Raw genomic sequence first — 17799 nt, 5'->3', positions numbered from 1 at the left:
TGTGTTAATTAGAAAGGCACTACATTTGAGGTCATGTGGAATGATATGGAGTCTGATCTGTGATAGCCTACCATACAAATCATCACTTGATGGTGCAGCGAACACGTGGAGGACATGCACGTGTGAATGTGTTCATAGTGACCCCCCCTCACAGCCCACTTAGGGCTTCTGAATCGTCGGCTTGCAAGAATTTTAATATTTTAAGTTGGCTTCAGGTTACTCAGGTTACTTCAGGTTACTCAAGTTGGCTTCAGGTTAAGTTGGCTTCAGGTTACTCAGGTTCGTCTCTCTCTGACCGTTCTAGCTGTGGCTTCCAGTGGTCAGGACACTCTGCCTATTCTCAGAGGCACTCTCTCTTTGTTGTTGCGTCATAGATTCCGATCACTAATGACAATAGTGTTGACCGTCATCTCTCCCTCTAGTATTATTCAAAACAGATTCCGGGCTAAGCCAAAAGACTGCTCTTTCGTCTGAATAGGTATCCCTTTTCGGTGTGGGGGAGGGGAATCCTTTCCTGTGGTGACTTCCTAAGCGAGGCTGAAACTGACCATATACGAGAATCGCCTTCTCTCGTTGCCGTGTATCAGGGCGGCGACGCAGCCAAACACAGATCCAGGAATCATCCCCTTGGAATCGAGCAAACTGCTGACCAGGCCTACGAAAGCTTCAGCAATCAATTATTGCAGAGAATCTTTTGTCCCTTGATGTAGACCTTCACGGGGATGTCTTCCTAATAGCCTTTCCATCTGATACTAAAAGACGTGTGCAGCGCACTACCATGCATATTTACTCAGAAGTAAGTCCCACTGTATTCTATGACTTACTTCCCGGTGATTATGCATAGGATGGAATGTGCACAGAATGTATTTAGAAGCAGGACGATGGATTATTCTTGCATTTGAGTATCTTCTTCCTCCACCCCTCACTCCACATGCACACTCATGTACTTACACACACACTTCATATCATACTTCAGGGATTCTCAGGGTCCCCAGATGTTGTTGGACTTCCAAGGCCATTGTGTCCCATCTGGGGATGATGGGAATTGTAGTCCAACAACATCTGGGGACCCAAGATTAAGTATCCCTCAAGTATTCCAAGTCTAAGTATCCCTGTCCTACTTCATTTTCATAGCTATCGCTGGTGTCGGTGAAAACCTTAAAGTCCTTTACACTGCTTGGAAAAATTCCGAGTAGGTGGGCTGTTGGACACACTGCAGTCTGCTTGAAGACCATGCCTTTCTTGACCTAGATTGTAAGAAGGCAAACCTCTAGAGAATTCAGTAGGCATTGAAATGCCTGTTTTAGCTCAACCTGCTGGTATAAATATACTACTTATGATGCATCCCCCAAGAAACTTTGGAGTCTAGAGTTGATCCAGTACCACTCTTTATTCAGGCTGTCGGCCTATGAGTTAATAAGAACCTAAGAACAGCCCTGCTGGATCATGCCCAAGGCTTATCTAGTCCAGCTTCCTGTTTCCTACACTGGCCCACCAGATCCCTCTGGGAAGTCCATAGGCAAGAAGTAAGGGCATGCCCACTCTCCTGCTTTCTCTAAATTTTAGCTGTGTTTTTTCCTGCTTTTATATTTTTGTTGAAATTTTATTTTATTTTGTGGTTAATGGGCCTGAGGTCTTAGGAGGAAGGAAGGTATATAAATATAAATCAATCTAAATGGGATTATCGTTATGCAAAATGAGGTGATCACATTCTGAATGGTACAATTTCAGACTGCACAGGGAGGGGTCCTATTTTTAATTTTCTTAATTAAATTAATAATCATGTAATTGTTCTTCTTAATTATCATTTAACATTTTAAAAAAGCTCCATGCATTTAGTTAACAACTAGCATATTGAGAAGAAGACTAAGCTTAAAATTCTTTCTTTCTGTGACCACCAACACCTGCAGTCTAATATGGTACCTTAGAATTGTATTTATTTAGCATATTTGTATACCTCCCACCACCAAAGTCTCTATTCTAAGTGAAAACTAAGTGAAGGTAAAGTATGCCGTCAAGTTGATTTTGACTCCTGGATCCCACAGAGCCCTGTGGTTTTCTTTTGGTATAATACAGGAGTGGGGGTTACCATTGCCTCCTCCCACACAGTATGAGATGATGCCTTTCAGCATCTTCCTATATCGCTGCTGCCCGATATAGTAGCAGCGGGGATTCGAACCAGCAACCTTCTGCTTGTTAGTCAAGCATTTCCCTGCTGCACCTCTTAAGGTGGCAAGCGAAAACAACACCCTGCTAAATTCAATAAAAATGTTACTCCCAGTGTGTGTAGACAGGTCTTTGCATATTTGGCTTTTTAAAAACGTGAATATATAGAGCTGGTTCACAAATCCTTGGCACGAAACTCTCTCAGGTCCCAAGTCCATTCCTTGCATCTCCATTCTGGTAGCAGACTGGGATAGACTCCTACCTGGGTCTATACACAGGTCAGAACTAGATGGGTTAGCAGCCTGACTCCCTACAAGGCATCTTAATATGCTCATGTGTTCAGGGTCTATAATTGTGTAGGACCAGGATCATGCAGAACCAGGATCACTGAAGCCCCGCCTCCTCTGACCAATAGAAGTCTAATTTGGCCTCTCCTAGTATCTGGGAATCTACTAAGCCTGCCTGGCTTCCAAAAAACACCCCCCCCCCGCAAAAAAACCAATTAAGGACTAGAAACATGCAAAGATAGTAGGTAGGTATTTCTGGGATGCTGAGTGCTGAAGTACCGAAGGCTGTGCTCCTTCTGTGCTTGCGTGGCATCGGAGAGTATACACAGGCCTGAGTAGGCATTTGCTTCTGAGTCAACAGGATTAGGATCACGCTTGACTAGACTGTAGAAAGATATGTCACACTGCAAGTATGGTTAGTCTGTGTTTAAAGGTATGGTCATTGTGGCTGGATAAGAGAAGAGTTGTAGTCCACCGATATCCAGGGACCCACGTTTGAAATATCCTGCTTTAAATCTTTATTGGGCTTAAATCCAGGGCCAGTTTTGACTGGACCAATCCTAGCATGTTGGGGCCATGGCAATATCAGCTTCATCAAAATAAAGCACAAAATGTTAAGTGAATTAACAATTGGTACATTTGCAAATCCAGAGCAATAAGCTGATAGACTGTAGAAGTTATGACTACAACTAATAAGATAGTTGGGGTAGCTCTAAGGGTCACGAGGACAGCAATATGTGATGAGAGATGTGGTGCAGAAGCCCTTGAGGTGCTGTGCAAAGCAGAGGTCCCCAACCTTGGCTCCCTAGAGGTTGTCGGACTACAGTTCCCATCAACCAGAGCTGCGAGGGCATTGTGGCTGGGATGATGAGAACTGTGGTATAACATCTGGGAACCCAAGGTTGAGAACCCTTGGAGTTGTGGACGCCATGGTATACCCTTTACATGATGTGCAGCTGGAAATTCACACTTATGAAAAAGGGCACACTAATGAGGAACTAAGGTTGAGAATGGGAGTGCAAATGCCAGTCACAGAGGGCAAGCAACAAAGGAGAGCTATCACCTTCACATCCTGTTTCAAAGCCCTTGGAGATAAATGGCCGACGAGTGCTGGAGATGTGGTTGGACTAGTTAGACCTTGACCTGATCCAGCAATACAGATATAATGAACGACTTGCCCAAGTCCAGACACACAGCAGAAGTAGGGCCTGAACCAAGATGTTCCTGACGGGAAGGGGCCATAGTTCAGGGGCAGAGGTCATGTTTTGTTTGCAAAGGGCCCAGGCTCAGTCCACAGCATCACCACTGCAAAGGATCTCTGCGGGCAGGGCTGGAAACAGAAGCAGCCTTTCCATGAGGCGAGGTAAAGCAGTCCCCTCCGGCAGCAGATCATTGGGGCAGCAGTGAGGTGGCAAGATGAAGATCCACAAAAACTAAGACATTGATATTGTCTATAAAACTATCATATTGGTTGTAGTCATAACTTCTATGGTCTGTCAGCTTATTGCTCTGGATTTGCAAATGAACCAATTGTTAATTTGCTTAACGCTTTGTGCTCTACTTGGATGGAGCTGATATTGCCATGGCTCCATCATTTTGCATTTGGGGCTAATCTGATATGATGATCCCCAGACAGGGATGAGATTGTAGCTCAGGGGAAGAGCATCTGCTTTCCATTCAGAAGGTCCCAGGTTTGATTCCCAGGTTCAACAGGAAAGGATCCTGTCCATAACCTTGGAGAGCCACCACCAGTTAGTGTAGATGGACCTATGGTATGACGCGGTCGGTTTGAGGCAGCTTCCTGTGTTCCCACTATGCCTGCATGGTTTTCCCTGCATGACTAGGGAGTGGATGGTTTTTATCTGGGGGGGAAATGCCCTTCCCCCAGCAGTGTGGTCTCAAATGAATTGGGGGGGGGGGCCTGCAGCTGTTGGTTTTTTAAAACATCCATGGGGGAATCTGATCATGGTTCCTCCAACCTCACATCTGATTTGGTCCTTGCAATGGATATTGTTCTTTATATGTTCCCTTCCCATACTCCTTCAGGGCTGATAAGGATTCTTATTTCTATGAATGATTGTGAGTCTAGAATTGCAAATCTCGTGGTCAAGTAAAGTTGTGCCATGGAGTCAGTGTCACCTCTCCTGGTGACCACACAGCCATGTCGCTTTCTTTGGTAGAATACAGGAGGGGTTTACCATTGCTATCTCCTGCATAGTGTGAGAGGAGAGCTGGTCTTGTTGTAGCAAGCATGACTTGTCCCCTTAGCTAAGCAGGGCCTGCCCTGGTTGCATATGAATGGGAGACTAGCAAAGACTTAAAGTCTTTGAAAACACATCTCTTCACCCAGGCTTTTAATTAAATGTTGTTTTAATGCTGTTTTAAAATATTATTTTAAAAATTTTAAATTGTTGTAATGTGTGTTTTTCCCCCATTTTTATCTTAATGAATGTTTTACTTTGTTTTTATTCTGTTGTAAACCGCCCAGAGACGTAAGTTTTGGGTGGTATAAAAATGTTTAGATAGATAGATAAGATATTCCCCTTAGGGAATGGGGCTGCTCTGGGAAGAGCATCTAGGTTCCAAGTTCCCTCCCTGATATCTCCAAGATAGGGCTGAGAGAGATTCCAGCCTGCAACCTTGGAGAAGCCGCTGCCTGTCTGTGTAGACAATACTGAGCTAGATGGACCAATGGTCTGACTTCCTATGATCCTATGATTCCTATGCAGCTTCCTATGATCCCATGATCAATTTCAGCATCTTCCTATATCGCTGCTGCCTGATATAGGTGTTTCCCATAATTTGGGAAACAGACCAGCAGGGATTTGAACCGGCAACCTCTTGCTCCCTAGGCAAGTTACTTCCCCGCTGCATCATTAGGTGGCTATGTAGCAAGCATGAATCGCCCCCTTTGCTAAGCAGGGTCTGATGGTTTACATTTGGATGAGGGGCTCCACGTGGGCACAGTAAGATGTTCCCTTCAGGGGGTGGCTCCGTAGCTCAGTGGGAGAGCATCTGCATGTAGCAGAAGGTCCCAGATTCAGTCCCTGGCAGCATCTCCAAGTAGGGCTGGGAGAGTCTTGTAGAGCTGCTGCCAGTCAGTGTAGACAATACTGAGCTAGAATGGACCAGTGGTCTGACTCGGCATACAGCAGCTTCCTCTGTTCCTAATCCAGGAGTGGTAGCTCTGTTATTTCATCTGTGGCCATCTGTAAACACAAGGGTGTTGTCTCCAGTCATAAGCATCTGTTTTTGGAAGCAGCTGCTTGGAGAAAACGTACTTATATTTCTCCCTGCATTTCCACCACTGGGAGAGGGTTGCTGCCTTGTTTCCTAACAGCACCTCTGTGCTTTCAAGAGGCTGCATGATAGATAGGAATTCAGCCACCACAGCTTTCTTCATAGCTGCATCATCATGCCAGGAAAAGCTGCACCTGTTGAATTCCTGCTGACAAAAATAGCTGTTAAGGGCACAAGAGTCTCTATGAAAGAAAAACAATATGGTCTGATGTGATTAGTGCTACATCATTGCTACCTACCCTATTAGTACCTTGCCTTCATTTACTGTAAGTATTTCTTTTAAAATTATTTTTTTCATCCTTACATAGCAGCTCCCAACAGTATTGCAACAGAATGCAACAATTCTACTTTTAAAAGATTGAAACAGGACAGTTCCTCTCTGCAGATGAACACCTGCTCTCTTTTAAGATCAGGCAATACAAAAGTTCCTAGCCTTGCATCCTTAGATGTTGTTGGACTACACCTCCCATCACTCCCCACCACAATGGCCTTGGGTGTTGTAGTCCCAGCATTGGGGACCCAATGTTGGGAATGCCTGATCTAATAGATTATTTCCTGTTCCTCTGTGCAGGAAGTCAAAACATAAGAACATAGGAAACTGCCTTATGATGAGCTGGACCGTTGGCCCATCAAGATCATTATTGTCAATACTGACTGGTACTGGCATCTCCAAGGTTTCAGGCAGATGTCTTTCCCAGCCCTACCTGGAGATGCTGGAGATTGAACCTGGAGCCTTCTGCATGCAAAGCAGATGCTCAGCCACTGAGCTACGGCCCCAGCCCCAAAGAATCCCATTGGTAGTGTTGGAATTCGAACCCACAAGCCCCAAGGGACTGGGCCCTTAATCCAGTGCCTTAGACCACTTGGTCACACTCCTGTATGATTTACAGAAAGAAGCTGGGCCTTTGGGAATATAGCAGAGGTGGCTCAGGTCATTCCCCTTACTGGTTCTTAGGCAAGACCCAGGCTTATCATTAGGCCAGGGGTTCTCCAACGTGAGTCTCCCAATATTGTTGGAATACAGCTCCCATCATCCCCGGTCATAAATTTGAGGAGGATGGCAGCTGTCATCCAAAAACATCTGGGGACCTTCATTTGAGAACCCCCACAGGATGCAGCTCCCCAAGGGACATGCGCCTTTGCCCACCATTCCTTTGGGTGTTTAGGAAGAAACAAGTTGAGACACCTGAAGATTCATGTGTGTGTGTATGTGGGGTGTGTGTATTATCCTGCCTTTGTTCCATCTTGAAGTTCAAGGAGGCATACCTGGGATTCTCAGGCGGTCTTCCATCCAGGCTCTGCCCAGAGCTGGAGCTCTTTGCTTCGGCAAGATTGCATCACCAAGACCATGATGCCCTGAGACTCCACTCCCCCAATGATCTCAAACACACACACTCAAGAGGTAAAGGGGTGACCATCCCCAGCTCCACTAGAAAGATCCTGGGAGGGGCTGAAACACCCATTCACCTTTTTGCTTTGGAAGGTCTTTTTACATCAATGCTAAGCTGAATTACTGGTTTGTTGCCAATGCTGATTTTATTTTCGTCTTTTATATCATTCCTTCTGGTTTCAGCATTCCATGCTATGCAATCCCCAACCCTATATTTTCCCAGAACTTCATTCCCACTGTGTTTAATGGGGCTTATTCCTAGGCAAGTGTGCCTAGAGTTGCATTCATGCAGCACAATCCTATGCATCCTTACTCAGAAGTAAGGTCCATTACATTAAATTGGATTTACTGCCTTGTAAGTGCACTTAGGATTGCAGCCTCAGTGTCTGTAGAATGCTACCACTATTTTTTTTAAAAAAATCTATTGGTTTCATTTGTTAGGCACACAGGCTATCTTGAGCAGTGAGCACATGGAAAGGTGGGATATAAATGTTGTAGAAATGAATATAATAAACTGTCAGCAGGAGTGGCTTTACAATTGAACCATTTTAGACTCAAATGCCTGTGAGGATACCTAAGCCTTAAACTTCACATTGGAGAACCTTGCAGAACCTCTTTAGGGAGATGCTCCAAAATCCCCAAGGCTACTGCTGGATCGTAAGCCCTTCGGGGGACATAACTTCTCCTTCTCCTCCTCCTCCCCATCCCCCTCCCTCTTCCCCTCTTCCCACTTTGAGAACTTCTGTGGAAAAGCAGTATATAAATACTAAGTCTTGCTCCATCCAGTACAATGACTAGCAGCAGTAGTATATGCTCGCTATCTTCATCCTCTTGCAGTTTTCAGTATACAAAGCGCTTTGCAACTTTTGTCTTAATATTAGACATAACCAGAGTGAGCCAAACCATCAAGGCAAATTAGGGTGTTTATTACTGCAACAGACATGGCCCAAGCCATTTCCTGCACTTTGGCAGGGCTGGCCTTCATTTCTGCACAATTGCCCAGAAAGTGCCAAATTCTTTGTGGAGGGTGTAACATCTATGCAGTCTTGAGCCTGACCAGTTCTATTTGACAAATTTAACTGAGACATGTCAGAATTCCTCTGCCAAAGTGTTTACAAATTGCAATTAGAAATAAGTCATCAACCGAATAGCTAGATCAATGACTGAGAATGTAATTCTCTCCCACTAGCAAAATCAGGTAAACTTGGGCTGTATTCACACTATTGCAAAAATGTCACGAAGTTGGACTCTACAGCTGATACAGTGTCATTGGGAGAGGTGTTCCTAGTCCAGTTTTTGCTGGGGGAGTTTCGATTATAGGTCCCCGAAGACGTGGACAAGGTGTTCGAGTTCGGCCAACCACGTGCTTGCTTGACCCTTTCCCTTCATGGTTTATTAAATCTAGTAGGGAGGGAATTTTTATCTGGGTCCAGCAGGTTCTAAACACCTCATTGAGAGAGGGAGTTGTCCCAGCTCCATTGAAGGAAGCCATTATTCAGCCACTCCTAAAGAAACCCAGTTTGGACCCAGAGGATGTAAACAATTATAGGCCTCTGGTCAATATTCTCTTCCTGGGCAAGATACTTGAGCATGTAGTGGCTGACCAGCTCCAGACACTTGTGGAGTAAACAGATTATCTAGATCCATTTCAATCAGGCTTTAGGCCTGGCTTTGAAACAGAAACTGCTTTGGTCACCTTGCGGGATGACCTGTGTAGAGAGACAGATGAGGGAATGCAACCCTGTTAATTCTCTTTGGCTTCTCTTCAGCTTTTGATACCATTGACCATGGTATCCTTTTGGATAGGCTCGCCAAGTTTGGTGTGCTTGCAGGTGGTTCCGCTCCTACCTTGAGGCCCATTTCCAAAAGGTGGTGCTGGGGGATTACTGCCCAACCCCTTGGTAGTTGTGTTTTGGGGTTCCGCAGGGTTCCATTCCTTCCCCTCTGCTGTTTCACATCTACATGAAATCTGGGTTGTCAGTATGTGGATGATGCTCAGTTATATCAGTCTCTTTCATCAGATGCAGGTAAGGTGGTGACTGTCCTGAATCAGTGCCTGGACACAGTAATGGACTGGATGAGGGTGAACAAGTCAAGACTCAATCCAGATCACACAGAAGTACTGCTGGTCAGCGGTTCCTCTGCCCGGGTGAATGATGTCCAGCCTGTTCTAGAGGGGGTTGCACCCCCCCCGAAGGACTAGGTTTGCAGCTGTGTTCCCTCTAACAGGGATTCCCAGATGTTGTTGACTACAATGCCCAGCATCCCCATCTGCAGTAGCCTTTGCTTGGGGGTTATGGGAGTTGTAGTCAACAACATCTGGGAATCCCTGTTAGAGGGAACACTGGTCTGCAGTCTGGAGGTGCTCAAGATCCAGCACTGTCACTAGAGGCTCAAGTGGCCTCTGTGGCTCAGAGCGCCTTTTTATCAGCTTTGGCTGATATGCCGTACTTGGATAGAGATTGCTTAGCCACAGTTACTCATGCTCTGGTGATAAGCTCTCGCTTAGATTACTGCAGTGCATTGTACCTGGAGCTGCCTTTGAAAATAGTCTGGAAACTGCAGCTGGTACAAAACAGGGCTGCAAGATTGTTAACTGGGACTGGATGTTTTGAGCATATTATACCATTTTTTCATCAGCTGCACTGGCTCCCAGTCCATTTCCAGGGCCAATTCAAGGTGCCGGTTTAAACTCTAAATGGATTGGGACCGAGTTACCTGAGAAAGCGCCTTGCCCCATGTGTCACAACCCAGACCTTAAGATAATCTTCAGAGGCACTGCTCCGAGTGACTTTGCCATATGAGGTGATGCGGGTGGCTGGTAGGGAGAGGACCCTTTCAGTGGTTGCAGCCCATTTATGGAATAGCCTCCCCCAGTGAGGTCCACCTGGCTTCATCACTTTGTTCTTGTAGATGCCTGGTGAAGACCTTTTTGTTCACTCCGGCCTTTTACATTTAAATTTTGATTTTTTAAATTTGATTTTAACTGATTTAAAAAGAGTTTTTAAATTGCTTTGTATTTTATTTTTTAATTTTATTTTATGGTCTGTTATCTGTTAACAGAGTTGTTTTAATAAATTAATAATAATAATAATAATAAATAATAATAAACAACTCTGTTAGCCTCTCCATAATTGTTCTCTGGTTGGCTCAAGTAAAACATATACATTAGATAACTACAGACCAAAAGGGAATAAAATAATAATAATAATAATTCGAACAGTAAAGAGGCCTTGATCAAACAGTAAAGGAGGAGAAAAGAGGCCTTGAAGAATATATAAAGGACAGTGAAGAAGATGCACTTAAAATGGTCAATAACAAAAAACTATTCAACACCAATGAAACAAAGCAGGCCTACAAGAAAGAACAAGTCAAGAACCGAGCAGAAAAATGGAAAGATAAGCACTGCATGGTCAATATTTGCACAATGTAAGTGGAAAAGCAGACATCACCAAGATCTGGCAATGGCTTAAGAATGGCAACTTGAAGAAAGAAACAGAGGGTTTAATACTGGCTGCACAAGAACAGGCACTAAGAACAAATGCAATAAGAGCAAAAGTAGAAAAGTCAACAACAAACAGCAAGTGCCGCCTTTGTAAAGCAGCAGATGAAACAGTGGACCACCTCATCAGCTGTTGTAAAAAGATCGCACAGACTGACTACAAACAAAGGCATGACAAGGAATCAGGGATGATACACTGGAATATCTGCAAAAAAAATACAAGCTACCTGTAGCCAAAGATTGGTGGGACCATAAAATTGAAAAAGTTGTAGAAAATGAAGATGCAAAAATATTATGGGACTTCCGACTACAAACAAACATCTGCCACACAATACACCAGATATAACTGTAATCGAGAAGAAAGAAAAACAAGTTAAAATAATCAACATAGCAATACCAGGGGATAGCAGAATAGAAGAAAAAGAAATAGAAAAAATAAAATACAAAGATCTACAAATTGAAATTGAAAGGCTGTGGCAGAAAAAGACCCAAATAATCCAAGTGGTAATTGGTGCCCTAGGTGCAATTCCAAAACAACTTGAAGAGCACCTCAACACCATAGGGGCCACAGAAATCACCACCAGCCAATTACAAAAAGCAACTTTACTGGGAACAGCCTATATTCTGCGACGATATCTATAATAATAACAGCAACAACATTGATAATAAAATTCAGCCATCCCAGGTCCTTGGGAAGGACTCGATGTCTGGATAAAACAAGCCAGTCAAAAACACCTGTCTGACTGTGTAAACAACAACAATAATAATAAATAATCATTTTTATCATCATCATCATGGTTAAAAAAATTAATCAGGATTAGTGGGCCCAGCAGACTTGACTGTGAGGACTCAGAATTTCAGGGCAATCCTGGTCAAACCTCCTGTTTTCTATCCTGGTTAAATGCTGATTAACTGGAGGGGTTTGACCAGGATTGCCCTGAAATTCTAGGTTCTCACAATCATCTCCACTGGATACACTAATCCTGGTTAACGTTTTAACCAGGAGCCTTGTGATTGTGTGAATGCAGCCTTGGATTTAAAGCTGGTTTAGAGTTCAACTGAAGCCTTTCCTCTACTAACTTTGAAGTGGAGCTGTGTCCAATATTTTAAAATACATATTTAAAATTTTGTTTGCCATCACTTATCTATTCCATTTCTTTGTACACACACATGCCGTATGCAATAGCATTGGCCTATTCAGTCCACTGCTAGACTGTAGAAAGCACCTGCCAGCTCATGCAGAATGCCACATTACTGACTCTGGTAACTGATGACAGAACCAAGGGGAAAGTCACAAGGAATCAACTGAATAGATATAAGCTCAGCCCTCAACAAGGGAATGCAGTACACACTGGCCTAGTCCTCACTGAGTTGGTATGCCTGTGTCTGGGCTGTACCTTTTGAGACTGCAGGTTCCACATGACTGACTCCTCCTCCGTCCAGAGGCATTCCTATACACAGAGAACTAGCCAGAATCTTTCCTTATATGCTTTTTGTGGGGTTGGGGGATTTAGAAGGACATTCGACCCATGTGCCTCCTCCACCTGCAGTCTGAAGTGGTACAGCCCAGACACAGATTTAACATTGCAAGAGCATAGTTGTTGAACAGTACAAGTTGCTAAGCATTCACCTTGTTTCTCCATGACTGAAGCTGCTTCTGAATCCTGGCAATTCTACAGTTATGTGTAAGGGTTGGTAAAGTAAAGTAAAGTGTGCCATAGAATGAATGTCGAGCCCTGTGGTTGTCTTTGGTAGAATACAGGAGAGGTTTACCACTGCCATCCCCCGCGCAATGTGAGCATACAGGGCACAAAATTTGGCACTCTGACAAATGGAGTTCCCTTTAAAAATATGTGTTTTTTTAAAAACCACCACTATGTTTTTAGTACTTTTGGCTGTGAAGGCAGGCTAGTGAAATCTCAGTCTCAGAAAAGTGAATATCTGGCTGAATTAGGTTTTCTAGTGCTGAGGAGAACATAGGGAGCTGCCTTATACTGAGTCAGACCCTTGGTCCATCTAGCTCAGTATTGTCTACACTGATTGGCAGTGGCTCTGCAGGGTTCCAGGCAGGACTCTCTCCCAGCCCTACCTGAGATGCCAGGGAATGAACCTGAGGCCTTCTGCATACAAGCGGATGCTCTGCTACTCAGTCAACGCTCCCATCCCCTAAGGCGCATAGCTTACAGCACTCACATGTAGTCTTCCATCCAAATGCAAACCAAGGCAGACCCTGCTTAGCAAAGGGGAGAAATCATGTTTGCTGCCACAAGACGGTAGCGCTAAAGTTTTATGTTTTATTTATGTTAACTTTAATTTTATGTAAAGTTTTAAAGTTTATGGTAACTTTGAATTTGTTTTAACATGATTTTTAGGTTTTAGTTGTTTGGGTTAAATTGCAAACCGCCCAGAGATTTTTATGTGGGGCAGTATACAATCAATCAATCAATCAGACCAGCTCTTCTCCCTGAGAAGATGGAGGAGTGAGAAATACAGTACCCTGCAAATTTATTCCACAACCAACATGCAGAAAATGGTGGGTTGGACCTCAACTAGCACCTCCATTCAGACAAGGAAAAGGGCCGTTTTTGCCAGTTTCCCTTCCCTCTGTTCTTCCCGGTGCCTCCTGGACATCTGCTCCTGAGGGTCCCCCATCCCTCAAAGACATGTTTCCAGAGGAGTTGCAGAGGAAAGGGGGAATTCATGCAAAAACAGAAGATTATGATCCCTGCTAACTTGGTAAAGAGGCGCCTTTTAATGTGGTGGTTCTCTTTATTGAGCAGGAGGAGAGTAACTGGCCCTATCCACCCCCAGCACAGTACTTCCAGTGACTGTTGCTGGTATCTATCTTGTGTTTCTTTTTAGAATATGAGCCCTTTGGGGACAGGGATCCATCTTATTTATGTATTATTTCTCTGTGTAAACCGCCCTGAGCCATTTTTGGAAGGGAGGTATAGAAATCAAATAAACAAACAAACAAATAAAAATTGCCCCTCCCCTTGCATGAAAGGGCTTCTGCTGTTCACAGAAGTGCTAGATGGGATCCAACCCAATATAACTAACTGTGAGCATGCAAAATACTTCACATGTATCTTGATGTAATTTCCTAACACCAACCCTATAAGGTAAGTGAATATCATTATCTCCATGATAATGGGGGCAGCAGGGGAAAACTGAAGCTGGGAGGGTGTGGCTTGCCCAAGGTCACCTGTTGAATTCATGGCAAAGGCAGGGTTTGGTTCTGATCAGCAGCTCTGTCTCTTAGCCACTACATCTGGCTCTGCACTTAGAGATCTTGTGGGTGTACCTTTTTGCACCCCCTGGAGGCTTATAGGGCATCTGGTGCCAAAATGCATTGGTTAGTCTCAAGGACCAACAGGTTTCTGTGTTGTTTTGATACCACAGCAGACTACACACCTGGAAGTTGCCCTCATTACGCCTGCAGTCCTAGACACACCTACCTGTGCTAAGGCCTGACAACTTTTAAGAAGTCTTTAAAGACACCCCCCTCACCACACACAGGCTTTTAAACTAGACTTGGTTTTAAATCATTTTAAGATTTTTATGTCTGTTTTAATTTGTTTTATGTTGTTGTAAACCGCCCAGAGATGGAGGTTTGGGGCGGTGTACAAATACAATTAATACATTAATTAAATAAAGGTCCACCCCAACACATTAGGGTTCACTTCTGTAAAAGCATGCCTAGGACTAGGCTGTTTAATCAGTAGGTTAATCAACTAACAGTGCAAGCCTATGCATGTTGACTCAGAGAGGGGTCCCACTGTCCTTAACAGGGCTTACTCCCAGGAGGCTCTTTTGATGCTGGGGTCTGTAACAGCACACAGGAATAAAAAGAAAACTTTAAAGATGGCCTTCCCCTCCAATGCTAGCAATGAGCAGTCATTTTCAAGTTTGAAATGGGGGGGGGGGGTGTTTCCAACCAGACGACCACAGATGTTGTTGGACTACAACCCTCATCACCCCCAGCCACAGTTTCCATTGTGCCTGGGGATGATGGGAATTGTAGTCCAACAACAGTTGGGAATCCCTGTTTTAATGGTGGTTTGTCTCTTAGTTCCCTCAGTAGCTCAAAAAGGTGTAGCTCTCATGCACATTCAATTAAATTTCAGTTATGAATGAGTCGTGCAGAAAGATTGATGTGTGAGCACTGTAAGACATCCCCTTTAGGGGATGGAGCCGCTCTGGGAAGAGCATCTAGGTTCCAGGTTCCCTCCCTGGCAGCATCTCCAAGATAGAGCTGAGAGAGACTCCTGCCTGCAACCTTGGAGAAGCCGCTGCCAGTCTGTGAAGACAATACTGAGCTAGGACTAATGGTCTGACTCAGGATATGGCAGCTTCCTATGCTCCTAAGATTAGTCAATTACCCATTCGCCAAGGCGCTAGTCCTCATTGCCTGCTCTCTTTCTCTCTCCAGCAGCTTGCCGAGGAGCCTCGAGGGGCCCGGGCACCATGGCCAGCAGCCCTTTGCCAGGCCCCACCGACCTGCTCCTGGCCGCCCCGTCCAACGCCTTCTCCGCCGCGGACTCGCTGAGCCAAGCGCAGCCCCCGCCGCCGCCGCCCCCGCGGGGCTCCACCCACTCGAGCGCCATGAAGCCCAACCAGGTGGGTCAGGTGATCCTCTACGGCATCCCCATCGTGTCGCTGGTGATCGACGGGCAGGAGCGGCTGTGCCTGGCGCAGATCTCCAACACGCTGCTGAAGAACTTCAGCTACAACGAGATCCACAACCGTCGGGTGGCGCTGGGCATCACCTGCGTGCAGTGCACCCCGGTGCAGCTGGAGATCCTGCGGCGGGCCGGGGCCATGCCCATCTCGTCGCGGCGCTGCGGCATGATCACCAAGCGCGAAGCCGAGCGCCTCTGCAAGTCCTTCCTGGGCGAGAACCGGCCGCCCAAGCTGCCGGACAACTTCGCCTTCGACGTGTCGCACGAGTGCGCCTGGGGCTGCCGCGGCAGCTTCATCCCGGCGCGCTACAACAGCTCGCGGGCCAAGTGCATCAAGTGCAGCTACTGCAGCATGTACTTCTCGCCCAACAAGTTCATCTTCCACTCGCACCGCACGCCCGACGCCAAGTACACGCAGCCCGACGCCGCCAACTTCAACTCCTGGCGGCGCCACCTCAAGCTCACCGACAAGACCCCGCAGGACGAGCTGGTCTTCGCCTGGGAGGACGTCAAGGCCATGTTCAACGGCGGCAGCCGCAAGCGGGCCCTCCCGCAGGCCTCGCAGGCCCACCACCAGCCCGGCGGCGGCGGCCCGGCGGGCCACTGCCACCCGCTGGGCTCCGTCAAGGCGGCCGTGGTGGGCGTCGGGGGAGGCCTGCTGAGCCCCCACCTCCTGGCAGCGCCGCCGCCTCCGCCTCCGCCGGATCTCCACCAGAAGCGAGGCCGCTTCGACGACGACGACGACCTGCAAGAAGCCGTGGCTGCCGCGGCGGCGGCAGCAGCGGCGGCGGCCCACGGAGGCAGCGGCAAGACGCCGCGGAGCTACCCGGTCATCCCGGTGCCCAGCAAGGGGTCCTCCTTCGGGGGCGTCTTGCAGAAGTTTCCCGGCTGCGGGGGGCTCTTCCCGCACCCCTACGGCTTCCCCGCGGCGGCCTTCAGCCTCTGCCACAAGAAGGAGGACTCCGACGGCTTGGGCGTGGCGGGGCAAGGGGGGCCCGCGGGACACAAAGCGGCCGGGGGCGCCCCGACGGCAGGAGCCGGACTCTCGGGGCTTTTCTGGCCCGGCACCAGGAAGGACGCTGCCGCGGCCGCCGCGGCTTTCTACCCGCCTTTCTGCATGTTCTGGCCGCCTCGCGCCCCGGGGGGGCTCCCGGGCCTGCCCACCTACCTGCAGCCTCCCCCGCAGCCCCCCAGCTGCTCGGCCTTGGGAGGGGAGAGCCCCAGTTTGCTGCGCCAAGCCTTCCTGGACCTGGCGGACCCCAGCAGCGAGGCGGGAGCGGCTGGGCTGGGCACGCCTCCCGCGGCCGCCGCCCCCCAGGCTAGCAGCGGCACTGGCAGCACCAGGGAGCACCCGCGGGGCTTCGAGGGCGGCGGCGAGGCGGCCTGTTCTCCCGGGGCAGAGGGAGGAGGGCCCCGCGGCGCCGCGGCTCACCAGCCCCACCCGCTGGAAGGGCAGCCCCGGGGCAAAGGGGCCTCCTCCTACCACCACTCCAGCGCCTTCCGTCCAGTGGGGGGCAAAGAGGACTCTGAGAGCCTGGCCAAGCTCCACCACCACCACCAGCCCCGCTCCTCGGCCTCTCCCCCGCCTCTCCTGCTCTTGCCCCCCGAGCCGGAGCAAGGGGGCTGCGATCGTCCCCACCAGCCCTCGGGGCACCGCCTCCTCTCCCCGGGGGGCACCAGCTGCAGCTACCCCAGCGAGGACAGCAGTGAGGAGGAGGAGGAGGAGGAGGAGGAGGAAGAAGAAGAGCCGGAGGTGGACGTTGAGAGTCATAAACAGCCCGACGAGGAGGAAGAAGAGGAGGAGGAGGAAGAAGAGGAGGAGGAGGGCGAGCAGGGCGGGGTGGATCCCGTCGGGGTGGCCAGCCGCTACCTCCAGAGCCGGGGACTGACGGACAAGGGAGCAGTCCGGGAAAGATCGAACGCTCCGGCCGCTGCCCCGTCGGGGCCTTTCCCTCTGGCCTCCTGCAGGCCGACCCAAGAGGAGGAGAAACCCGGTTGCCCCCATTCGGAGCAGCTGCTGGCTCTTCCTCCTCCTCCTCCTCCTGCTCTGCCCACCTGCCCCCCAAAAGCGGGGAGCAGCGGCGGGAGCAGCCCAGCGCACCATCCATCAGCCGAGGAGCAGCCGCCGCCCCCTTACAAAGATGTAAATACCCCCCTCTAGGCTCCTTCAAGCCAATTATTTTTATTGAAATGCACCTCTAGGCTGAGTCGCTTCCAGATGCGGGGAGAGGAAGATGGATCGAGCACGGCCTCCTCCCCCCCCGCCGCCCCACCCACCGCCTGCCTGCCTGCCTGCCTTTCCCCCGCCCTTTATATCCAGAGAAGCGAAATCTACGAGGCTTCTCTCCACGGGCAGGAGGAGAGACAATGGTTCTCGGTCTGTGCAGGCCGACTTCCCGTGTCAGTTTCAGCCGGTTCATCAGTTGAATGGCAAATCTCGCCCCTTGAGGTTACCTTGTTCCCTTCCCCCCA

At 48.2% G+C, this 17799-nt stretch overlaps 1 protein-coding gene across 4 annotated transcripts in view; it reads left to right on the top strand.

Annotated features, from left to right (window-relative positions):
- Positions 1–17799, top strand: part of SKOR2 (SKI family transcriptional corepressor 2) — a 78910-nt gene that overhangs the window by 12968 nt on the left and 48143 nt on the right. For 3 of the 4 annotated variants that reach the window (XR_008314801.1, XM_053289069.1, XM_053289071.1), the window contains exon 2: positions 15078–17470. Coding sequence is in view for 3 of the 4 variants with exons in the window: in XM_053289069.1 (XP_053145044.1) it covers positions 15078–17470 (2393 nt within the window). In the remaining variant the exon portion in view is untranslated. The remainder of the gene's footprint in view (positions 1–15077; positions 17471–17799) is intronic. The other variant, XM_053289070.1, reaches the window with a different exon arrangement.

Source organism: Hemicordylus capensis, chromosome 2 (genome assembly GCF_027244095.1).
Source record: "Hemicordylus capensis ecotype Gifberg chromosome 2, rHemCap1.1.pri, whole genome shotgun sequence".
Lineage (NCBI taxonomy): Eukaryota > Metazoa > Chordata > Lepidosauria > Squamata > Cordylidae > Hemicordylus > Hemicordylus capensis.
The sequence above is the reverse complement of the archived record's forward strand: the minus strand, read 5'-3'. Positions and strand labels throughout refer to the sequence as shown.